We start from the raw sequence: 26,529 nt of genomic DNA on the forward strand, positions 1-26,529 counted from the left end.
GCACCATGAACAAACGGAACCCTATTTCCCTTGCTGCACCAGAGACCTGAGTAGCTCAGAAGTGTGTTCTCTGATCCATGCACAGTTTCACCAATAAAACGTCACTTGAGATACCATTTCTTTGGATACCATTTCTCTGAAGTAGGAATCTCCATGTATCTTGATGGCAAGTGTGAATCAGACTTAAGTCTGAAAGACAGCAGTTCAGATCCCAGATCTGTTGTGCGTTTTCGGATTAGAGACAAGGCATTTATTCTCATTCTCAGTCCTCCACCTGTAAAATGGGAACAAACCAACAAACACCTGACAAAGATGCTGTAAAGTCGCATGCAATGACGTTTGTAATGAATTTGGCAGATTGCATGCCATATAAATAAAAAAAACTAGCTGGCGATCGTAACGCATACCTGTAGCACTCGTTATTTTACTTTCCTTCGACAGAAATCTCTCTCTCTCTACCACACACACAGTGTGTGTGTGTGAGAGAGAGAGACAGATTTGCCTAGGAAATCTTGCAAACGTAGACAAATTGATTATTCATGCAGTCTTCGCTAACTGTCCCAGTCAGCAGTGCTGCCTCGTTGGCTGGGCTAATTGTATTTCGACCCGTGTGTGGATTTTACAAAGCGGCTTCTTAAAGGCAGAAACAAGAAAGCAAGCGGCAAGTGAGACGAGCGGCTTGCAGGTTTTTTGAGGCTGCTAGCCAATGGCTGTCCAGCATGGAACTGACCACAGAGGAGCTGGTCCTGCTCGGACTCGCATCCAGCTCCAGGGTTAGATGCTTGGCTCCACCTTTCGGAGGCAAAGCTCCGCTTTCGCCCAGAGGCTAGCCAGACCCTTCGCACGCTGCGCGAGAACCTGCAGCCCCCAAATCCAGCAGAGTTATTCTCACTTACTCTCCCTTCGTGGTTCTGCCTCTCAGGGAAATAAAAACGCAGCAAGAAGAAAGCAGAGGCAGAGAGGAAAAGAGAAAGGACCCGCCTCCCCCCAAAGGAAAGAACTGGAGACCACAAGAACGAAGGAACAGAATCTCTGTGTTTTATCATCTCCACGAGAGCTCTTTAGGAAACGAACCGCTGGTGGGATGGGGTCGCGTCATCTTTCGGGGTGCTGCTGAGACTTGTGGGGTGCTGGGTGTGGGTCTACAATGCAGGGACAGTTGTCGTTGAGTCTGCCCGGCAGGAGCCAAGCCCCGGCAGCAGGTGTGTCATCCCGCTCCCGGCTGGAGGTGGCTCGGACAGTTCCCACCCGCAGCCTGAGCCGCTGAGCCGCGTGGTGCTGAAATGGACAGCTCCTCGGTGGCTTTGCCCCTGAATGGCTCCGGGAGCCAGGAGAAGGCCGCTGGGGACCAGCTCTCCGGGCGCTTCTCCACCATGTGGACCATCGTCCTGGCCGTCCTCATGGCTTTGTTGATCGTGGCTACGGTCGTTGGCAATGCCTTGGTGATGTTGGCTTTTGTGGTGGACTCCAGTCTGAGGACGCAAAACAATTACTTCCTTCTGAACCTGGCCATCTCCGATTTCCTAGTAGGTAAAGTACCACACCTCGGCTTCACCTCTCTTCCTCCGTGGCTCATACTTTTGTACGCTCGTCTAACCCCGTTAGGAAAAGGGATGGCGCGGTGAAGGTCTGGGCAGGATGGTATGGAGAAGACGTTTACTGTAGTTTTATTCTGCAGGTCGTCAGGAGGAATTAGAGGGGAAAGGGGATCTAAGGGAGACTTTCACCTGCCCCCCTCCCATTGGGGCACAATTACAAGTTGTTAAAGATTGCTCTTAGAAAGATTAACTCGTCTGCTTATGCCTTTTAGAGCCAGGAAGTAATTTTCCCAGGCTAAAGCAGCTCAAACAGCAGAGAGTCAAATGCAACTATATGTAACAACAAAAGGTGGGCAGGGTTAAGAACTACTCTGGTTATCAAGCCAGTTTTATATAACTAATGTTTTCTTTCCACTGTGGAATCACTGCGTAGAGAAATGACACTTTTTCTCCCTTTCGTAACTGATGTCTGCCCTGTTGCTTGGAACTAAGACAATTGCAGCATTGTTTTTGGTACAAAATCCCATGAAATGACATAAAGTTAGCCTTATCTGAGATCAAGGGGACTCATTTCCAAGTAAGGGGGATGTGCTTAGGTTCAAAAACTTTGGATTCACTGTGTTGCAGATGGCACTTCCAAGAATATCAAATGTACCTGTATGTATGCCCGAGAATGTATTAAATTTCCATTGAAAATTAATCACGCATGAATACATTGGGAGGGGTCAACCACTGCCATAGAAGGGGTCCTAAAGGTGTGGATTGGATTCAGAGAGGCCATGGAGGGGAACCAGGGCTCAGAGAACATGCACCACAGATCATGTAACTTCCCAATTCCCTCCCCCCTTATGCTCCAGGAAGGGTGTAGCAGAAGGTCCCGGGTTCAGTCCCCAGCGTCTCCAGGTGCTGCTGCAAAAGACTAGCCTTGCCTGAAACCCTGGAGAGCCACTGCCGGCCAGTGTAGCCAATACTAAGCTAGATGGACCATTGGTCTGACCCAGTCTAAGCCGCCTTCTTATGTCTCTCTGTGCTGTAGAGAAACATGCTATAAACTACTTGCTTTCATTCAGCACATCAGACTTCCAACCATGAATGACTGGAGGCTTGTACCTGTTTTCTGTGCACACAAAGCTCCTGGGCCCTGCCAGTTTTTGTGAGGATAAAGCACAAATCACTCTGGGCTACTCCTATTTTTCTCTAAGTGCAAAGCTTTCCCCTTTCTCTACCCTTAAAATGTAGGTTCCCAAGGACACATGGACAGCATCCAGCTTTAGAGAGATAGCTGCTTCCTTGAATAATGGTTTACTTGGTGGGTGCTGTTGACTACCTGTTACCATGGCTTCCCTTACTCAGACAACTATCTATGTATCTATCAATACTGCTCAGAACAAAATCTCAGCGGGGACTACTGTTTCCAGAAGAGCATGGATGTTAACTTTTGTGGGCTCGTTTTTCAGGGAATGGGGGCAGGCATGGTCATCTTACAGAAAATGAAGATACTGGTAGACTGGATATATAATTCTACCAATGGCTGATGAAATTATGCAGATATCCCTGACAATCAACCCAATATTGTGACTCATTCCTGGGGTGACTTCCAGTATTTCCAGATGTTGGTTGACCATGTATCACCCCCTTTTGCCAACAAAGAGTAATATCTGTCCTCCAACAGCTCTCATCTCCCCAGTTTTTTTGGGGGTCAAATCCTGGATTTCACCTTACAGTGGCTAAGAGCAAAGGGGAATCTTTCTGGGCGTTGAGGCACAGTTCCATATGGCTGTGATCGTTCTCTAGATGCAAAACCTCTGAAATGCAAATTGATAGATATGCCAGGCAGCCTGGGGGCAAGGGGGATTAAGCAAAGTGGATGTCAATGTAGATTTCTTACTGATGCCAGACTAGGTAGATGATGTGCCAAAATGGATTATATGCTTTCCAAAAGGGTACAAGGTGGACTAGTCCCTTGCCAAATGATTTGCAAGCAGAAATAAACTCTGAGATTATCCCTCCAGAACAATAAACCTAACCTTTTTTTTTTTTTTTGCATTGTGGAGTATGATGTTAACATAGGGCAGATACGAAAACAGGATTATGTTTCTACATAGCAGGAACCTTATTTTTACTTCATGAAATGTCAGGACTGCTTCAAGAATTTGTCGGAATTTTCCATCCACACACATCTATTCCTAAATCACATAAAACGTTTTCCTGTGTGACTGCTGTGCACATGCAAGTATATACTGTAATGTGTGAAAACAGCTGTTGGAGTTAGACGGCAAAGTAAATAATTGGTTTTGGCTGCAACCCTGTGCAAACTCGGCTTCACAAATCCCCTTGAGGGAAAATAGGTATCAAGGTGCCATTTCAAAGTTCGGTTGCATGCTGCAGAGTGGACAGAGAGAGTCAGCAAGATTCAAACACAAACACACACAGAGAGCTTATTTTAAGAATGTGTGTGTTAAAACCACAACCAAAATAACTATCTTTACTTTCATATTTTTATCCCCTTTTTCAGGAAAACCTTTCAGGCAACTAACAGCAAAGAATAGCATATAACAACAGTATCTTTAAAAATGCAGGAATACAACATTAAGACAGAAATTAAAGCCACCATCTACTAAAAGCTAGGGAAAAGAAAGCCAACATTGTAGCTGCCAAGCGCCTGTCCTTGAGAGATTATTCTACAACTTTGGGTGACACTACTGAAATGGCCCTACCACGGGCCAAAACTCACCTTTCTTTCAAAGGTAGGGGTAAAGTAAGAGTCTCTGATGTAGGTCCAAATTAATGGGCAGGTTCACATCAGAGTGGGTGACCCTTTAGATATATTAATCCCAAGAGAAATGTGTCTTAGGTTATATTTGATGCTGCAGAATAGAAGTGAATGAAGGGTTTTTTTCCCCCTTATATACTAGAGAGAAATGTTTTGAGCAGCCTTCCATCTAACTCCCATGTTATAAACCATGGTCAGGCAAACTAAGGTCCGGGGGCCTGATCCGGCCCAATCGTCTTCTAAATCCGGCCTGCAGACGGTCCGGGAATCAGCATGTTTTTACATGAGTAGAATGTGTGCTTTTATTTAAAATGCATCTCTGGGTTATTTGTGGGGCATAGGAATTTCCCCCACAAAAATATAGTCCAGCCCCCCACAAGGTCTGAGGGACAGTGGACCAGCCTCCTGCTGAAAAAGTTTGCTGACCCCTGTTATAAACCAACTGAAGTTTTGGGCTGGTCTCCAAGAGCAGCTCAATGAACAATGCACTGCAGTAGTCAAATGAGGGCATTTCTGGAGCATGGATTTCATCTGTTATCTCTATAGAGGTGTTATCAACATGCATTCCCCTTTTTTTAAGCAAAAGTGTGCTCTGCCTACCATTGGCATGTCTACCTAATACAAAGACAGTCCCATTTAACTGCATATAGAAAAAGTCACTGGATGTGTAGTGAGCAGACGAGAAATACAATAGTTTGAAACATCATAGCAATGCATCTCACCAGAGACAAGCTCCTGGTTTTACCTGTTTTGTTTGTTTTTTAAAAAAATCAATTTATGTGTACACTTTCCTTTAAAAATATCAGGCCAGCTCTGTGTTTACTGATAGACCTGATTGTAGCAGAACTTCATCCAATACAACATCTTTCACAGGGCACTAATTTTTTCTCCTCTTCGTTTTAGATAAGAAAAGCTTGTGTCTGATAGCACTGCTTTTTCTCTCCAAATCTGGTGCTAACCGAGCATTTGTTGCTCCTGAGATTGACCAGAAGTGCCTTCCTGGCAAAATGTCCTGACATACTCGGGTGATTTAGGAGCACAGGGGATTATTAATAAAAAAGATTGTTATCATTTATCCTTGAAAGTAGGACTCTAATCCTTAAATCCTTAAATATCCATAGCCTTTTGCAAACGCAGGTCTCAAGTCTGCCAATTTTCCACTGTTCCTTTTTGCAAATGGCTTTGCAAACATGGGCAAATGAAGTAAGACTTGATCCAAACAAAACAAAGCAGCTGTCAGTTTGTCGGAAAGGGTTAGTTTATTTAATTATAGATCTAAATGTTGATAGACACCCCACCCCCCAATCACATAAAATACTAGGGTGGGGCACAACAGAAGTTAATGTACAAAAAAGCAATCAATCAATCAATCAATCAATCAATACAATAGGATCAGAAACATGGCTGGCTCGTCTTTTAAAAGCTTAAACAACTGAATAAGCCTGCCAACACACAAAAAAAAGTTCTCAAGCAAACAACAAGACTAGCCATGAGGGTACCAGCCAAATCTCTGCTGGAAGACTATTCCACAGGGAGGAATTCAACATCATGCTGTTATGATCATTTCATCAACTCTAACAGGAGTGCCAACTTGGCACCATGATTGTGGTTGCCCAGGACCATGGGTGCTATGCAGCATGCATGGCCCCGGCAATGAAATTTGTTGCTGCCCAGCCCCTTCATGGAGAATTTTGTGGGTGCTTGGGCACCCAGGGCTCCAGGGAGTTGGCACCTATGAACTCTAATGTTTCAGCTTGCCAGATGGAACTACTTTACCTCTCCTCTTCCTGCGTGCTGTTCTGGGGGTTCTCCTTCTTGAGTCGAGTTGAGGGGTGCACAGGACCCCCAGGATGAAGAGAGGGAAGCTCCATTGCACTAGCAGGACTTGTTATGCTGGTTCCTGCCTGAGCAACTGTTTTGTTCAATCCGAGCCTGTGAGTTGTATCCATTGCTAGCTGTGATCAGTGTACACCCATTAGAATAGAATCATGGAATCATAGAGTTGGAAGGGATCCTGAGGATCGTTCTAGTCCAACTCCCTGCAATGCAGAAATATGCAGCTGTCCCTTACGGGAATCGAACCTGCAACCTTGGCGTTATCAGCACCACGCTCCAACCAACTGAGCAATCCAGCTGATGCATTAAAAACGACTGAACCTAAGGTAATCGTGTTCATTAGCATTAGGGGGTCTAACACTGGGTAGGCCTAGCACTGAATAGAATTCAGTAGCATGGGGACTGGCGACACAAAAAGTCCAGCTTCTAGCTGAGGCTAGTCAGGCTTTGGAGACATGAGGGACAACTAGCCATGATAGCTGGACGCCGTTTGCACTGCCAGAGGCAGCATGTCCCTGAACACCATTTTACTGGACTCACAAATGGGTAGAATGCTATTGCATTTAGGAACTGCTTACAGCCTTCACATAGCACGGCTGGCCACTGTGGGAACAGGATATTGGGTTCAGGGTAGATGGGTCATCAGTCTGATCCAGCAGAACTTTCCTCCTGTTCTTACAGGTGGTATCCAACAAAGTTTTACTCAGAGTAGATCCACTGAAATTAATGGACCTAACTTAGTCACGTTCATTCATTTCAATGGGTCTACTCTCAATCAAAATTACTTGAATGTCAACCTATGTTTTTAATAGTGTTCCTCCAGATTCCTTGGTGATTGAACTGAGATAATAGGTTTTAGGCAGTCCTTAAGGCACAGCTTTCCAAATTGGGTGTCATGGCATATTAGTGTGTCGGCTGCAGTGTGTAGGAGTGTCACGCAAATGTTCCCTGTGCTCCTCCTGGAGTTGGAAAGGGGTTAGTTTAACCTCTGGTTTGCTAGTAAAACTGAAATACTGTGTCATGAAATGATGCATGTCTAAAAAGTGTGTCACCAACATGGAAAGTTTGGAAAGCTCTGCCTTAAGTTATCTGGAACCCAGGCTGTACAGGTTTAGGTTTGTAACCTGTTCTAGATGGTGCTTCACTTCTCTTAAAGGAACAGGTTCATAGCTTGAAGGTGCTCACTTATCTGGTATATTTCCAGGATATTCAGGTAACCACTGTGGCAAGCAGTAGTGTCTTTGCACAGTTTCACCAGCTGTGCTCTTTCCTGAAAAAGGCAGACCTGGCCACAGTGACACAGGCCTGCTTGGACATGTCCAGATTAAATGAATGTAATACATTCTATATGGGGCTGCCCGTGAGAGTGTAGACAAATTTCAGCAGAGTATTACTTGGGTTAGCCTTTGCAGAACACACTGCTTTGATTTAATGTGACTTGTATTGACTTCCAGTTCTTTTCCAGGCACAATTCAATATGCAATTGTACCTTGGAAGCTGAACGGAATCTGTTCCGGAAGTCTGTTCGACTTCCAAAATGTTCAGAAACCAAGGCGCAGCTTCCGATTGGCTGCAGGAAGGTCCTGCAGCCAATTGGAAGCCATGCTGGATGTTCAGGTTCCAAAAGAACATTTGCAAACAGGAACACTCACTTCCGGGTTTGCTGTGTTCGGGAGCCGAAACGTTCAAGTGTCAAGGCGTTTGGCTTCCAAGGTATGACTGTACCAGTTGGGACCAGGCTCTGAAGTACTGTGTATGTCATTATCAGCCTGTCTACCCACTACTTCTATCATGAGGCCTTGCTTTGTGTCCCTCTTCCTTCAGAGGCTTGTTCGGCTGGGATGACAAGGGCCAGGCAGAGGGCCTGATGATCTCCACTCCTGTAAAACAGTGGAAGGGATAAGAGGCAAGATCAGCAGCAACGAGAATTAATTTATGATGATGGAAGGGGATTTAGCAGGAGTCGTCTATGTAACTTCAAGGTATAATCTGGGCATACTTCAATACAGTATACTCTGTGTGGGGCTCTCTTTGAAGATGGATAAGAAAATGAAGTTGGCAGTAGCTCATCTTCCACCAGGGTATAAAAACACAGGCAGATTCAGTCAGCTCTTTGATGACTGCACTGGCTGTGAACTAGGCTTCAGCCTCAATCCGAAGTATTGGTTGTTAATCAAAATAATTGCTAAATAGCTTGGTCCCAGCTAATTACTAAGTGACCCGGAAGCTGTATGCTGGCTCCCTCGGCCAATAAAGCAAGATGAGCGCCACAACCCCAGAGTCGGCCACGACTGGACCTAATGGTCAGGGGTCCCTTTACCTTTTTACTTTCACTCATATCAATGGCTGTTTTGGCCTAGGCCAACATGGCTGACGGCCAAGGATGATAGGAGTTGTAGTCCAAAGCGTTTGGAGGGCACAACATTGTGTGTGTGTGTGTGTGTGTGTGTGTGTGTGTGTGTGAGAGAGAGAGAGAGAGAGAGAGAGAGAGAGAGAGAGAGAGAGAGAGAGAGAGAGAGAAACCGCTATATCCTTTGCAGTCCTTACTCAGCTTGAAGTTCCCAGAGTACAGTATACACAAGAAGCCCTTTAAAGGTAATATCAAGGCAATATATTTCTGAGAACTCTATCTCAAATGCATTGCTGAATCAAATGATTAGATATGTTTTTCATCCCTGATAGTGGGGCTTTGTAGAAGCATCTGGCTGGCTATGGAAACAGAATGCTGTTTTAGATGGGCTCTGGGTCCCAGGCAGGAGGGCTCTCCAAAGAGAGAGAGAGGGAGAGATTCGCTTTAACAATGAGCTAAAACCTTTCATACTACAAATCTTTAATAAAGCAATGTTTCTTGCATAAAACCAAGGTTGTCAAGCATTTGCATATATGCTCCATTTCCCCACCCCCCATTGTACTTCTTAGGAAGAAAGCACAGCTTCTGTTCTCACTAGATCTCCAAAGGTAACATTTGGAAGATCTGCAGCTTTTTAAAAAATCATTTTTTTTGTCAGCCTCAACCATAAGTTCCTTTTGTCACAGCTCCACGCCTCTACCTTTGTAATGGTTGGAGACACTAATTTGACCCCCTATTGATTGGTGAATGCACTAATTATTATTGCTGCTGCTGCTTCTTTAATCTTATCAGCAATATGAATGATATGCACAGACACCATTTATAATGGTAGCTCCTAAGAAAAGCTGAAAACTTGTCTTATTCTTGCTGCGGCTGAGGCTGCTTTGTCAGCAAGATGAATGATCTGCACACACTATTTACTTATCTTAAAACGGTGGCTCCCAAGAAAAGCTAGGAACTCGTCTTATCAGTTTTCCTTCTGGCTTCCGTTCATATGTACTATTGGCATGGCTCCAATCCAACCAAAGTTAGGCATAACTGACAGTGCCATCCTAGCCATGTCTACTCAAAAGTACATGCCACTGAATTTGTACACTTGAGGGTATGCTCTCAATATGTACACTCACTGGGAAGAAGCCCCACTGAACAATGTAAGTTCCTGTGAAAACAATGGGACCTCACCCAGTTATGGTTAATAGTAATAATAATAAATTATTTATAACCTGCCCATCTGGCTGGGTTTCCCCAGCCACTCTCCCATCAGAATTAAAAGCACAATAAAACACCAAACATTAAAAACTTCCCTAAATTAATGGGCTGCCTTCAGATGTCTTCTAAAAGTCAGATAGTTGTTTATTTCCTTGACATCTGAAGGGAGGGCATTCCACAGGGCAGGTGCCACTACCTAGAAGGCCCTCTGCCTGGTTCCCTGTAACCTCACTTCTCGCAGGGAGGGAACCACCAGAAGGCCCTCAGAAATGGACCTCAGTGTCCGGGCTGAACAAAGGGGGGTGGAGACTTTCCTTCAGGTATATCTGGACTGCAGCCTATAATCTGAAGTATTCTTTACTGCAGTATTTGCCCGTGTTGGACAATAATACCTTAATGCCTTTTGGACTCCACAGGATACATAGAATCTTATCAGCATGTAGCAAGAGTGCAATAATTTCTCTTGGAGAGATGAAATTAATAACATTCCAAAATATCAGTTACATAATTAACATTAAAAACTGGAACAAACACGGGGAATTGATACAATTTTCCTGGCAAAACGGTTTGGCTTTTGCTTTGTTGTTAGGATCACAACATGATTGACTTGTTAATTGATTCAGTTATAATTAGGCTTATGACTGTACATTAATTGCTCATTAATTGCTCTCGTTATTTGTGTATTGGCTTATAAACATTGCATTGGAATGAGTGTGTCTTGTGACTTTTCAAATTATTTATACTATAAACTGTGAGATTGGCACAGTACATATTGTTTGTCTTGCTGACCCTTTTTAAAAGTCTATATGGGCTTTTTGGGATGAGGCCTATTCCCCAAACCAGTTTGTACCAAGGTTGGGAAAGTAATGGCACCTTGAGACATGTCATGAAATAACGCAATGATGCTATCACCTGCAAAAGTTTTAGAGTGGTCACATTGCTTCATTTCCAATCAGTGCCTATCCTGTAACTTCCTGCTGAATTCCTGCAACATTTTATATCACAAATGTTCTGGTTCGTTTTTGTTCCACCTTCATTCCTCTATTGTTTTTGTTGTTATTTAGTCGTTTAGTCGTGTCCGACTCTTCGTGACCCCATGGACCAGAGCACACCAGGCACTCCTGTCTTCCACTACCTCCCGCAGTTTAGTCAAACTCATGCTGGTAGCTTTGAGAACACTGTCCAACCATCTCATCCTCTGTCGTCCCCTTCTCCTTGTGCCCTCCATCTCTCCCAACATCAGGGTCTTTTCCAGGGAGTCTTCTTTTCTCATGAGGTGGCCAAAGTATTGGAGCCACAGCTTTAGGATCTGTCCTTCCAGTGAGCACTCAGGGCTGATTTCCTTCAGAATGGATCGGTTTGATCTTCTTGCAGTCCATGGGACTCTCAAGAGTCACCTCCAGCACCATAATTCAAAAATATCAATTCTTCAGCAATCAGCCTTCTTTACGGTCCAGCTCTCACTGTGGGGGCAGGGGTGCCAACTTGACTAAAATATTGTGGGGGGCAGGTAAGCTCAGCCCCTCATCATCGATCACATGACATGGCACATGCACACAATTTGAATGACAATGTGCACCCACTTTGGGGGAGCCCAGCCCTCTCAAATATTTTATTGGGGGGGGTGACCAAAGGGACCTTGGCCCCTGGGAGTTGACTCCTGTGAGTGGAAGGTAGGTGGGCCAATTGGCATGGGTTTATGATTTTAGGGGTGCTGGCGCTGTGGTCTAAACCACAAATCCTAGGGCTTGCCGATCAGAAGGTTGGCAGTTCGAATCCCCGCCACAGGGTGAGCTCCCGTTGCTCAGTCCCAGCTCCTGCCCACCTTTACTTTTACTGCAAGTCTCCCTGGTAGAGGCAAAGAGGGACCCTTTGGCCAAGATTGGTGAAATGACTCTACATTTCCCACCCAGCCGAGTCTATAACCAGCTTTGCACAGCCTGAGTCTGTTCTAGTCCCATCCCTGTCCCATAGGTCCAGTTGTGGCCGACTCTGGGGTTGCGGCACGCATCTCGCTTTATTGGCCAAGGGAGCCGGTGTACAGCTTCCGGGTCATGTGGCCAGCATGACTAAGCCACTTCTGGCGAACCAGAGCAAGGCACGAAAACGCTGTTTACCTTCCCACCTTGTTGTTGTTGTTGTTTAGTCATTTAGTTGTGTTCAACTCTTCGTGACCCCATGTACCAGAGCATGCCAGACACTTCTGTCTTCATATCCCTGTTGTCTTTGTCTATGGAGTTTTCTTGGCAGGGATACTGGAGTGGCTTGCCGGTTCCTCCTCCAGGTGGATCACGTTTGGTCAAAACTCTCCACTATGACCTGTTCATCTTGGGTGCCCTGCTTGGCATAGTCCATAGCTTCTCTGAGTTATTCAAGCCCCTTCGCCACGGCAAGGCAGTGATCCATGAAGGGGTACCTTAGCGGTACCTATTTATCTACTTGCACTTTGACGTGCTTTCGAACTGCTAGATTGGCAGGAGCAGGGACCGAGCAACGAGAGCTCACCCCGTTGCAGAGATTCAAACTGCCAACCTTCTGATCGTAAGTCCTAGGCTCTGTGGTTTAACCCACAGCGCCACCCGTATCCCTCTGTCCCATAGCACAGGGCTATTAATGGACAGAAAGGCAGTGCGGGGAAACCTTGTGTGGCAGGGGGCGGGGGGGGGGCGGAATGCAAAGAATAGTCCAGCAAATGCTATACACAGTTTTTCTTGCCAGTCCGTTACAAAATCCTAGGCTTATTCCCCAAAGCGACGACTCCATATGTATTTTTAGCTGTGCCCCACTCACCTTCGTTTCTCGTTCTCGCTGCACCGGCACATTTCAGCAGAGATTATCGCACAGTAGTGTAGCACATGCTTTGCATTCAGATAGTCAGATTCAATCCTCAGCATCCGGTGAAGACCGCTGCCTGAAACCCTGGAAAGTGGCTGCCTGTTCAGAGTAGACATTAGTGAGCCAGATGAACCAACGGTCTGGTTTGGTAAAAGGTAGTTTCCTCCTGTGTTCAGTTTGCTAATTGTTCATTAGTTCTGCCCACAAGTGAGCCAGGCAAAATAATGGGTGCCTGCATGCTGCTGTTTGCTTTCTGTGGTTCAGTCTGTATGGAAATGATTAGAACGAGATTTAGCAAGACGTTCGCCTTTCACCCCTTCCAGCTCAATGGTTTTATGTACCGGTATTCTGTGAAACGGGAAATTTGTAATCGGTAGTTGTTGTTGCTGCTGCTGCTATTTTTAATGCTGCCACAAACACACAGACTCTCTGGTCCCCAGTCCCTGGATGATGATCTTCTGTAGCCTCCTAATTCTTATCTTTCTTCCGTAGCCATCAACTCCTGCCCCCAAATAGTACGACTGCACATCGTTCTCTAAACTCTCTATGCATTTCCCCCTCTGCTGCAAATGAGCATCCACTTTCCTAACAGCAGTTTTGGAGTCGGTCAACATTTTGTGACTGATCCATCCCAATCAACATTTGTAATATCGCAGCAACTCATGGAATGGTTAAGAATCCGATTGGTGAGACAGGCAGCAGGCAGTGGAAGTTCGTGTTGTACAATACATACACTTTGAGCTGTACACAGTCAGCGCCCTGTTTGTGAGGCCGGAATCAGTGGCGTAGCGTGGGGGTGCAGGGGGGGCCAGTCGCACCGGGTGCAACATCTGGGGGTTAGGGTTAGGGGGCGCAAATCCACGGGTTAGGGGGCACAAATTACTTGCCTTGCCCCGGGTGCTGACAACCCACGCTACGCCACTGGCCGGAATGCAGCAGGGGAAGCATAAAGTTGTTGGCGTCCGTCTGTCTCGAGAGACAATGGAGTGCACCTCTGGGGGTGAAGCGAAACTGGTACAATAGCACAAGCCCGGGCAGTGTGTATGGAGGTCCTGAGCTGCCCAGATGACACAACTCCCTTCTTGGCCTTGTTTATGTGATCCAAAGGAAACATAAAATGAACTCTTTCATTTCAGGTGCCTTTTGCATTCCACTTTATGTGCCCTACGTGCTAACTGGCAGGTGGACTTTTGGAAGAAGCTTTTGCAAGCTCTGGCTGGTGGTTGATTATCTGCTGTGCACCACGTCGGTCTTCAACATTGTGCTGATTAGCTATGACAGATTCCTTTCGGTAACAAGAGCGGTGAGTAGTGACTGTGCAAAAGAGTTGATTGTCTCTGATGGATTGCTGCTGTTTGTTTGCCTATTCCCCTCTTAAATTTTGCCCCTGATCCTCTAGCCTTATCACCTGCTTCTCTGAAATCCTGTGTAAAAGAAAAGAAAATGCAAGACTAGGAGGATTTAGGTTTCACAGCATAGGAACATAGGAAGCTGACTTATACTGAATTATAGAATTGTAGAGTTGGAAGGGGCTTTGCAGATCATCTAGCCCTCCAGATGTTTTGGGACTACAACTGCCATCATCCCTAGCTAACAGGACCAATGGTCAGGGATGATGGAAGTTGTAGTCCCAAAACATATGGAGGGCCGAATTTGCCTATGCTTGATCTAGTCCGACCCTCTGCAATGCAAGAATATGCAGCATTGAACTTGCGATCCAGGCTTTATCAGCATCATACTCTAACCAACTGAGCTATCAGGCCAATGGTCCATCTACTTTATTACTGTCTACACTGACAGTCAGTGGCTCTCCAGAGTTTTAGGCAGAGTTACCTGGCGTCTCCCAGAGTTACCTGGAGACACCAGGGATTGAACCTGGGACCTCCAGAGAGCAAAGCAGATGCTCTGCCACTGAGCTGTGGCCCTTCCGAATGCTGTATCATGCTAGAACCAAACTCACAGGTGTGGCTGGCCACTGACCAGAGGCAGCTCAGCACAAAGGAAGTTGAGGCCCGAGCCCCAGCAGGGTGGAGCACAGGGACAGATATTCAGGAAGGCAGAAGCCATTCCAAGCCAGGGTCTGAAACTGGCACAGCTAAAGAAGGTGGCAACTGCTGGGGTGTGTTAAGGGCCAATATCAGGAGCAGCTGGTGCCTTTTGGAGGCATCTACAATTCCTTTAAAAGGACCTTGTGATTCTAGCCCCTTCTGACTATAGGATAACCAGCTTCATATAATCAACATGCTTAAGCTTAATTAATGCACAAAGGGGTTAAAACTATAGAATAAGCTGTCATGCCAGGCTTAGCTCATCTTGAGGGACTAGATAATCAAGCCTTCGTTCCCCTCAGACTACCAGAGAAGCTCAATGTGTGAGGACGTCTGAAGTGATTGCTCCAAGCTCAGACCACATGGCTGTCACAAGCCACTCTTGAGTTCCTATAGCAATAATTAGGGATTTCCACTGCTTTGTAATAAAGTCAAGTTTTACTGCTTATGCAGCTTTTCTGATTGGTGTGTGGAAAAGCACATGAAAGTGACCTTCGAAGCGTTTGTAAGGAAACCATTTTTATCTTACCAAACGTGTGCTGTTTTTCCTATTCTGGGAGACGAGGAAAGTTTTGGAACTGACAAGGGCATATTTGAAGGTTCTGACAGCCTATATTTCCATGCTTCGCTTTGCTGTATATTTTGTGATTTTAAATCTCTGCTGGAGTTCTCTCACCAAAGAGAATGTGGCCCAGGCTTGGATCCTGGCATCCAGAAATTCTCCTTTGTATTTATACCTATTTTCCCCCCTTGCAGTCAGAGGACATATGTTTAAAGGACAATTGTTGGAACAGAGCAGAAAGTGTCCTGCGTATCAATGCTGTAACTTTCTTTCCTGTTCCAAGCAGAATACCCACACCATACATTTAAAACAAACTGGGAATTGCAGTTTGTTAAGTGCGCTGGGAATTGTAGCTCTGTGAAGAGTAAATTACAGTCACCAAGATTCTTTGAGGGAGGCTATAGCTATTCAGATACCATAAATGCACTTTAAATATGTGGTGTGGGTGAGACTGTAGGAAGGATCACTTTCAGAAATATTTGCTTGATGTCGTCTGCCCACTTGTGTGCACAGAATTCTGAATTCTTGCTACCCGGCACTTGATTAAAGCTAGCAGCAGCAAAACAAGCGACTGGTCAATGGTGGTGATGCATAATTATCACTGTCTATACTTTTCTGCATCTCATTTCCTCCTGACCTCACTGCTTACCATTCCTGCTCCCCAACCCCATGTTTAAATATACCTTCAACTCAGGACAATACATCATGGATATGATGAAATGGACTGTAGTCCATGGAAACATAAAGCCATAAGCTGTGTTCATCTTTAAGGTGCCGCAAGACTTTCTGCTATCTTCTTACAACAGACTAGCATAGCTACCCTTCTGGAAATGCAATAAATAAGTAAATATGCAGCTCTGTACTTAAAGTGCAGGGTTTTGTGCCCGATTGTAAATGTTCGTATTCCCCCCCCCTTTTTTTGGTACATGTATTTACACACACAAAAATGCAGATAGCTGGGTGGTAGGGGAGGGAAGGAGCACATGTGAGAGTGAGAAATAATGAAATTGGACTTTGTATGAGTAGAACCATAGAGAAAGTCCTACCCTCTGATCATAAACCCTCCATCATGGCTGCCTTTCGTTTGATAGCCATTGTTGCACTCTCTACATGCTATCTTCCTGTTTTCAAAATTTTCAACACAGTCATGAGGACTAGAAAGTTACTCTTAAAACTTCCAAAAGCTAGCAATAGCAGTATTACCAGAGGGAGAGAACCGGATTTTGTGCAAGAACCCAGATTTCATCCTTTTGCTGCAGAAAAATCTTTCAGTGGCAATGATAGCTAAGTGGGTAGGTAGCATGTCAAACTACAACTAAAAAGAAGAAGGAGGAAAATAGGAGAGTGGTGTAGCTGAAACATTTCTTTGTAATAGGTTATCAGAGCTATGATGGAGCGAAAGACGATGGAAGATTTAAAATACTAAAAATGGCATTTACGAAGGATTGCTGTGTACATGTTGCCAACTCCATTTTCCCACCAGGTGACAAACAGAGATAAACCACGTATAAAACTATGCGCACAGCGGCAGTGCAAGCCGGCCAGGCGCCTGCCAGTCGGGGCAGGACCATAGCTGTCAACTTTTCCCTTTTCTTGCAAGGAATCCTATTCAGAATAAGGGAATTTCCCTTTAAAAAAGGGAAACGTTGACAGTTATGGGCAGGATGCTCTATGGGGCCTCCCAGGAGTCTGCCTGCCTCCTCCCTACAGCTGAGGGTCAGGCGGCAGGTGGACCCTTTGAGACAGAAGAGATGTGTGGCTCAGGCGTGCTGCAGGCCCTGCGGTAAGTGCTACCCGGCATTTTGTCACCCCCCTCAGTGGTGACACCCGGGGCGGCCCACCCCTACCGCACCCCCCTTCCTCCGTCCATGGCTCCTCCGTCCATATTGAGAGCCAGTGTGGTGTAGTGGTTAAGAGTGGTAGACTCGTAATCTGGGGAAACGGGTTCGATTCCCTGCTCCTCCACATGCAGCTGCTGGGTGACCTTGGGCCAGTCACACTTCTTTGAAGTCTCTCAGCCTCACTTACCTCACAGAGTGTTTGTTGTGGGGGAGGAAGGGAAAGGAGATTGTTAGCCACTTTGAGACTCCTTATGGTAGTGATATAGCAGGATATCAAATCCAAACTCCTCCTCCTCCTCCTCCTCTTCTTCTTCTTCTTCTTCTTCTTTGCAGCAGTGAAATATGTGATCAACTGCCTGCCTTTCACTAGTTGTTATTGTTATGGTTGCATGCCATCCCAACCTAAAGAAGGGTCTCCACCACCATAGTTCTGCCCGGACACTGAGGTCCAGCGTCAAGGGCCTTCTGGCGGTTCCCTCGCTGCGAGAAGCCAAGTTACAGGGAACCAGGCAGAGGGCCTTCTTGGTAGTGGCACCCACCCTGTGGAACACCCTCCCACCAGATGTCAAAGAGAAAAACAGACTTTTAGAAGACATCTGAAGGCAGCCCTGTTTAGGGAAGCTTTTAATGTTTAACAGACTACTGTATTTTAATACTTTGTTGGAATCCGCCCAGAGTGGCTGGGGAAACCCAGTGGGATGGGAGGGGTATAAATAATAAATTATTATATATATTATTATTAACCTTTGAGCTGCATGAGATCCCGGGGGTTTCCAGGCACTTCTCCAGGCTTTGGTTTCCTTGGAATGAGGGACAGCAGAGACTATGGTCTTTTTAAGATATGTGGTTTATTTAAACATATATACAACCTGAGCCTACAACAGAGGGGTTCACAGCATCAACACCCCTGGAGCACTTTGTTTCTCCCATAGCTGCAGCCTTGGATTCAAACAGAAATCAGATATTGCTCCATCTCTCTCTAGTTTGCTGCTTTGCCTCTGCGTAGCTCACATCACTGCAATTCTCTGCCCTGTCTGTAGAGGGAGAGGAGTCCCCATCCATTTGCCAAACCCCTTAATCCCCCATCACCTCACCAGGAAGCTGTCTTGGCTAATCTGGGAATTAGGAGTCTTGCTGGATCCAGGGATTAGAGGGGTCTGGCATAGAGTTTAACATAGGGTTACCAGACGTCCCTAGTTCCCAGGGACAGTCCCCAGATTTGCAAATCTGTCCCCAGACAAATTGTGTTCCCAGAATGCCCCCAGATTTGCAAATCTGTCCCTGGGAAACGTGGCAGTGGCAGCCTCAGCAGCCCGGAGCCAGCCTGGTAGCGCAGTTGGCTCTGGCTGGCTTCAAGAGCTGCTCGCTGCCACTGCTGAAGGGGAACCGGGGATGTCCGGCGGTACAGATCTCCTGCCCCCTTTGTTTTGACAGATCGGGGGAGGCTTGGGAGTCGCGGGCGGACAGCTGTTGCCTAGGAGGGATGCAAGGCACACGGTTTCTCTGCCAGGCAAGGTGCAAAGCCCTTCTTTCGCACTCTGTGTGAAACAACTTTTCGCACAACATAAATGCACAGGTTTTTTTAAAAAAACTGAGCAATGGCAGCCTGTCCGCAACTCCCAAGCCTCCCCGGATCAGTTGCCTATAGTAGCCATAGTTTAACACACCAAACTCATATCATCATTCCATGTTTTTCATTTATGATATGCTTCTCTGGGCTAATTAGAAATTTTAGGCAGTTGGTTAGGCTGAGAAAGTGTGTTTTAGCCCATGAACGAAAACGTGTGCTGTTCAGATTTGGGTTTCCTCCATCCAAAGCTGGCATTTCAATCACTGCACTCCATTGGCAAATCAGACCATTGGTCTATCTAGGTCACTATTGTCCCTACCCTGACCCTCAGCAGCTCTCAAGCAGGGAATCTTTCCTAGTCGTACCTGGAGACGCCGGGGATTGAACCTGGAACCTTCTGCTTGCGAAGCAATTGCTCTTCCACAGGGCTATCACCCTTCTTCCCCTAAATGCCAGTTCAGGTATTATGCTGAGGCAAACCTCCAAGTGTTTGCCTAACAGGACCAGTCAATCAGGGCATACTTATATATGACATGTTTACAGACATGTATTTATATTAGAGAAAACTACTCCTGGCTTTAATTAGCTTTGCATCTACAATGCAGGCTTATTAAACGTGCAAATTGCTTTATCCAGGGATTGGGAAGCTGAGCACCATCAGGATTGCAGCGAGCTCAGAGGGGAAATTGAACCATCTTATGGTTCTAGGCAAAAACATTCATGCCACGCTAGCATTTGCAGTGAGAAGAAATCCCTGCCAAGTCAGGGCAGAGCCCGCCATCATTTTCCTGCACACTCAGGAGCTTGGGGAGTTGCCTTGCCTTGAGTTAAACCATTGGCTTATCCAGTTCAATATTGTTGGCAGTAACTGGGAGAAACTCTCTCTCCAAGGTTTCTGGCAAGGGACATTCCCCTAGAGACCTCAGTCGGTAGAACACGAAGCTCTTAATGCCAGGGCCTCAGGTTCAAATGCCACATTGAAAGATTCTTGCAGTGCCGGGGATTGAACTAGATGATCCTCGTGGCCCCTTGCAACTCTAAAATTCAATGATTCTATGTGGAGATGTAGAGGATAGAATCTGAGACCCTCTGCATGCAAGACAGGTGCTCTATCACATACCCCACAAGTGTCCCGTTTTAAGCGAGACATGCTGAATCACAGAAGACTCTTTGGATCCTGGAATGTCCCATTTTTGGGGTCCGGTGAAACAGAAGATGCTCACTCATCAGGGTCAGGTCAGAGTGCTGAGACAGAAGGGGTTCTGGTGCGATCCTGCTGCCCACTGCTGGAGCACTAGACTGGAAGCCGTGCCCCTCCTGGGAATGAAAACGAGGCTACATCACCTCCCTGCACACAAAAATCCACTCTATTTTTCTCCTGCCCAGGTTCTATCAGCCAAAAAATATGCCATTTTTAAGTTGCTAGCCTAGTGGAAGGAAGCATTCACTTTTAAAATGTCCATCTTAATCCATTAGCGTGTGGTTGTCTAAGGCCAAAGAAATCACTTCCATTAGCCCAAGTCTCTCCTACCTTTCTCTCATCCCCTTTCATTGCTGCTCACAGCGGTAAGTCTGGGAAAAGCAGATAGATAAAGCTGGCCATTAACATAAGTAGCTAATCTGCACGTAACAACAAGGCTTTTAATAGGAAAGTTCAGTGGGGAAACATCAGCAGATGCACTTAAAAGAATGTGTCCTCGCCTGTTTCTTTCGTTTGCCTTAGATCACATAACACAAGCGAAAATTGTGTGTTAGTCTTATGCAGCAAAAAGAATGAGGGTGGGTGGAATTCATCATGGTGCCAGGTGGAAGGATCCGTCCTCACCTCCCGTCCCTTGTCCCACCTGGTGTTCTGGGGGTTCTCCCAACACACACAGGGAGCCAATTTCAGGGGGCATGGGGAGGAAATGAGAGAGGGAAAGTCCCATTGTGTAAGTGGAAGTTGCCACTCAGGGCTTTTGCTGATGGGGCTTACTAGGTTAATACCACCCAGAGAGTCCTATGGAACCTTAAAAACCAACATTATGTATTATGGTGAAAGCTTTTGTGGATTACAGTTCTCTTCATCAGATGCACGATGTGTTTTCCTGAGCTGCAGATATACTGGTATATGTGGAATGCACTCACTTCTGAAATGCAAGAGACCGTCATCTGTATGGGCATTCTGTGGGCTTTTGAAAACACACCTGTTTACACAGGCGTTCCCTTGATCTAGCCACTCCCCTGTTTTACTTGCTGTTCTGTTTTCATGGGATTGTTTTATTGTACGTTTTTAATTATGGATGTTTATGCCAACGTAACTCCCTCATCCTGGCTCAACCTGGGCTATGCTGCTAGAATTTAAGCCAATGAAATTTACACCCACATAAGTCCCCCAAAGGGGTGCATTCTGGAGACAAGACAGGGACAAGCATTTCCTTATTATTAACTGCAAAATCTCTTGGAGGACCTGTGATGGTAAGGATCATCATGGCCCGAGATAGACTCAAATGCACTAATATTCATTTCATTTAGCACGATGCATTACAGCACATGAGATAATGAACAAATTGATGGAGCGTCAAAAAAAAACAAAACCCACCTTCAAATATTAACACATGATATGTAGCAGGTTGAGAGACTAAAAGCCTTTTTATGCTTTTCACACTAATGATATAACTAGCATTGCTTTTATGCAAATGCATTGAACATTTCTTTCTTTTTTTAAGTACAGAACATGTTCCAGAAATTCTGAGATTACTGCATAGCAGACTAAAACAACTCTTCTTTTAAGCCATTTGTTCTGTCCAGATGATCGTGCAAACCTCCAGTGCTAATATGCCCCAGATGCTCTTGATGGGTTTACACTCCCTCTGAAGGAGTGGGTATGTAGCTTGGAGGGAACTTCTGGGTCCTTTGCTGTTGGTTGAGATTCAGGTGGCCTCAGTAGTGCAGAGTGCCTTTAATCACCTAAAGCTGCTAGCCCAGCTGCACTCACATCTGGGCAGGGATAGCCTAACTTCTGTCATCTATGCTCTGGTAACCTCTAGCTTAGATTACTGCACCACAATAAATGTGGGCTGCCTCTGAGTACAGCATAGCTGTCAACCTTCCCTTTTTTGTGGGAAATTCCCTTATTCCAGCGCCGTTTCCCGCTGCTTCCAGCCACTATCCCGGATTGTTAGATATCCCATAGACTGTCCCCGGGACAGGTGAGGCTGCTGATCCCTTATTTTCAAATCTGAAAGTTGACAGCTATGGAATACAGTTCAGAAACTTCATCTGGTGCAGAATTCAGCAGCCAGCTTGCTCAGCAGGGCAAGATGATTTGAGCAGATTAAGCTGATCCTGGCCCAACTGCACTGGCTGCCAATTACCGGTAGTTTCCGGGCCCAATTCAAAGTGCTGGTTTTGAACTATAAAGCCTTAAACAGCACAGGACTGCAATAATTCAAGGACCATATGAACCAACCCAGACCCTGCAATCATCATCTGAGGCCCTTCTTCATGTCCTTCATGAACTTCTCCTCCCTTCAGAATTTTGAATGGCTGACCTGAAATTTCTCACAAAAGTTTCCTGATAATGTTGAAGCCCCTCCCAATACAATGCCTGTAGGTGCAATGATACCCTTCAGCTCTTCTGTTGTTGCCCCCAAAGCCTCTCATCCACCCCACTCACTATCCCATTAACCATGAGATGAAGAAGTTACCCTTTTCTCCCTTGAGAAGTACATATTTCTGAAGGAGGAAGTTGGGAGAGAGACACTCTGTCCCGCTTCCTCTTTTGGCTCTATGTGCTTTTCAAGGTTCGGACTCCTTCTACTGGGTCTGACTTTTGTACAGATCACTTGGGAAAGTGAAGTGTGTGCCTGCTTGCTTCCTCTTGCTGTGCCTTGGGTGGGGCTGGTCCAGGAGAGACGGACGAGGAGTGGTACCCACAGCACTTGGTCCAAAATCCGAGTGCGCCCATGTGCCTAAAAAGGTTGGTGATCTAAAGAAAACAACTGCATGTTCTCCCTTTACAGGTGTCCTACAGAGCTCAGCAAGGAGACACCAAGCAAGCCGTGTTCAAGATGGCGATGGTGTGGGTATTAGCCTTCCTGCTCTATGGACCTGCGATTATCAGCTGGGAGTATATATCCGGCCGAAGCATCATACCCGACGGGGAATGCTACGCTGAGTTTTTCTACAACTGGTATTTCCTCATCACAGCCTCCACCATCGAGTTTTTCACCCCATTCATCAGCGTGGCCTTTTTCAACTTGAGCATTTACCTGAACATCCAGAGGCGCACCAAAGCCCGCTTGGATGTGGTGCATGAGGCTCAGAACCAGAACTTTGTGGAGGAGATCGAAATGAGCCCTGAAGCCCAGCTCTCCATGAAATGCTGCAAGTGGGAGCAGAGAGATCTGGCAGAAACTCTGGGTGTCCCAAAATGGGACGCCCAAGAAGAAAGCAGCAAAGAGAGTACGAATGTCAAGTATTCGAGCACAGAGAGCTCTGGGTTTACTGGCAGCAAAGCAAAGCTTTTCATCAAAAAGAACTACAAACACTCAACATCTACTCTTTCTCTAGAGAAACGGATGAAGGTGGCTTCCCAGAACATGAGCCAGCGTTTTAGGCTCACCAGAGACAAGAAAGTAGCCAAATCTCTGGCCGTTATAGTGGGGATTTTTGGCCTCTGCTGGGCACCGTACACACTTCTCATGATTATCCGAGCTGCATGTCATGGTCACTGTGTCCCCGAGTACTGGTATGAGACCTCCTTCTGGCTGCTGTGGGTCAATTCTGCCATCAACCCTGTCCTTTACCCCCTCTGCCACCACAGCTTCCGGAGAGCTTTTGTTAAACTCTTGTGCCCCAAGAAACTCAAGATCCAGCCTCACAGTTCCCTCCAGAAATGCTGGAAGTAACCAGTTTCAATCTATTGTAGGCTAGAAAGGATACTTTCTGCCATATTGCTCTGCAGGAGTTTGCTTCTTTTGAGAGGTGTTGCTTTGAGAGGTGTTGAGCTGCTGTCCAGGGCTAGGAACCTACCAGGGTTATATAGCCTGTAGGACAGGGGTGGGTAACTTGGGGCACCTAAGAATGGGGAGGAAATTTGATTCCGGTTACATTTAAAGGCAAACCTAATTCACACTTTCCAAAGCAATAGGAGAACTGAAACACAGCCACCATTTGAAATTCACTTCTGCAAATGACAGTCTCTGGCCAAGTTACATATGGGGGGGGGGGGACACCCTGCATATACAAGGGGAAAGTGTGGTGAAATATCCACGCACGAGTGAAAATAGCATAGAAACATGCCTTATATTAGGGGAAACTGATTTGCAAAAATATGTCTATTGAGCAAAAATTCATACAAAGATACATTGAGTAGGAGAAATTCATGCTAAAATGCGGATAACTTTTCATTAAGATTTTTTTAAAAAACGAAACAATTCACAGGTTGCTGCAAAATTGTGGAAAACTGAATTTAAGATTGAGGGGGAATGAGAAATTGAGGGAACTGAAATGGACAGGTCCATTCATCCTAGTGGCGCTCCAGATGTTGTTGGATTACAGCGCATAGGAACGTAGGAAGTTGCCTTACATAAAGTCAAAATATTGGTGCAAATAACTCCGTATGCATTGCACTGACCAGGTAGCACTGTCTCCCTGCTATACCTGGGGTTTGAACTTCAGATCCTGTGCCTGTAAAGCATGGATGATGCCACTGAGCTGTTCTCCTCCCCTTCATGGCCAATCAAGTATTTGAATCTTAGCTTTGCCCAACCTGACTGGCACTAGCCTTGTCTTTTGTTTGTGCCCAGGAAGTTGAGTCTAACTCCAGCACAGATGAGGGGCAGCCTCATCCACTAAACCACACACACACACACACACACACACACACACACATATATATATATCCAACTTTTAAGAAAGATGCTCCATGCAGAGGCTTCATTGCAAAAAGGCTTATGAAGGGCGACAAGCGAAACATGATTTTAAAACCATCTAAATCAGCCGCGCCATACTCCCACTACAGAGACATCACGCAAACAGCAAACAACCCAAGATAAACTAAACATACAGTAGCCGGACCATGGGCAGATTTCTGCAGCCCTAGGAGCCAACGCCTAGGGGCCAAGCTGAATATCTTAGGCTGGCCCTCCCTTCAGGAGCTTTTTGCCACTGCAGAATGAACCAAACAAGAAGCAGACCCATCATGTGTGGTGCACTACTTGCTGGACCACACCACTTCAGACAGCACATGGGGAAATCACGTTAGAAAGCTTCTCCACCCCCATACACAAAACTCCCAGGCAGTGATGGTTTAGCCCTCTTGCTCTGACTACTTTCTCCCAATTGCTTCTACATCCGCCCCCTCTAGGGTGCCAGACCCATGTTTGAAAAAGGAGCCACGGGAAATAAGGGGCTTGCGTGCCTTATTTTTGATTGTTTCGCATTGCAAAAAAAGGGGGTGACTTGCACATACATAAAATCTAAAGAAAAAGTATAGGCCACATTTTCATACAGAGAGAGAGAGAGAGAGAGAGAGAGAGAGAGAGAGAGAGAGAGAGAGAGAGTATATACACCACGGCAGCATGCAGCATACAAGATCACAATAACATCAATTAAAATATCAATGAAAATTGGTCGGGAAAAGGAAATTCAAAGGCCTTTCTGAATAAACCAGGGGAGATATCCACAGGGAGTTCACCAAACTAAAGGTTCACTCAGAAGACTGACTGAATCTTTTGAAAAGCCTTTTTTTAAAAAAAACAACCACTACCAAATGGTTATTTAAAATGTGAAATATTGCATAACCACCATGTTAAAGATTTCCAAAAAAACCACCCACATTTTGGCCTTCTAAACTGTCCTGAAAGTTCAAGACACATAAGAAAAAAAAGAAAATCTGTATGATTTTTTAAAAATAGGGGCTAATGAGTCTTCAATAAAGTTAATAACACTTAGCATGTGTTTTCATATTAATGTTAAAAGCATTCCACAGACATTAGTTCAGGCATCATTAAAATAACCCTGGAAGATAGGCAAGTTTTACTATCCCCCCATTTTGCACATGGGATGATATGGACTGAAGTTGAAAATTGACAACTCCAGCCCTTAGTCATCCTGTTAACAATGTGTGCAAGTTTTCAAACTGGGCCGGATCTGAAAGCAACATTCTTTGCTAAGCACATCAATACTGAAGGATAAAAGAGAGATGTTATTCCTTCTGGATGAGAGCCTAAGGATTTTGTTGCATGGCCTGCTTCTTATACATGAATGGGAAAGGAGCACGAACGAAAGAGCACCAATTACAGATTCATGATACGTACCATCTGGGGTGGGGGAAATGACAGTTCTCATTCGTCAACATTAATAAGCGTTTTCCCAATCTCAGGGTGCATTTTCACTCTGACAAGTCTGCTTTGATCAGCGGCAACTGTGAGCTTGTTTCCGTAATGGTTACATTTCAAAGCAGACGTTTTTCACAAAGGAGAGGTAGGGACAGAGAAAGGAGGATAGGAAATTGCTTGATTTCAGGTCGGACCATTGGCCCATCTAGTGACTCCGCAGGGTTTCAGGCAGGGGAGATTTCCAGACCTACATGGAAACATCAGAGAGTGGATTTGGTTCCTGCTGATGCTCTACCACAGGCATAGGCAAACTGCAGCCCTCCAGGTGTTTGGGACTACAATTCCCATCATCCCTAGCTAACAGGACCAGTGGTCAGGGGTGATGGGAATTGTAGTCCCAAACATCTGGAGGGCCAGAGTTTGCCTATGCCTGTGCCTTTCTCACTCATCAGAGCAATGAAAACTGGCATAATCCAGGCCCAATCTGTGCTGTACATTTAACACTGTATCATGCCACTTTTAAAGTCTGTGGTTCCCCCCAAAGAATCTGGGAAATGTTGTTTGTCAAGGGTGCTGAGAGTATTTGGGAGGTCCCTATTCCCCTCACAGTGGCAGAGCTACCATTCCCAGGCTGGTTTAACA

General features: G+C 45.7%; 1 protein-coding gene across 1 annotated transcript; it reads left to right on the forward strand.

The window, feature by feature from the left end:
* The first annotated feature begins 603 nt into the window (after nt 1-603).
* HRH3 (histamine receptor H3) lies at nt 604-23,738 on the forward strand. Its single transcript, XM_081917097.1, has 3 exons — nt 604-1,530; nt 13,678-13,844; nt 22,567-23,738. Exons 1-3 carry the CDS (start codon nt 1,284-1,286, stop codon nt 23,452-23,454), a joined length of 1,302 nt encoding a protein of 433 aa, XP_081773223.1. The 5' UTR covers nt 604-1,283; the 3' UTR covers nt 23,455-23,738.
* Nucleotides 23,739-26,529: the final 2,791 nt, after the last annotated feature.

This window comes from Podarcis melisellensis (assembly GCF_964234715.1).
Source record: "Podarcis melisellensis genome assembly, chromosome: 6".
Taxonomy (NCBI): domain Eukaryota; kingdom Metazoa; phylum Chordata; class Lepidosauria; order Squamata; family Lacertidae; genus Podarcis; species Podarcis melisellensis.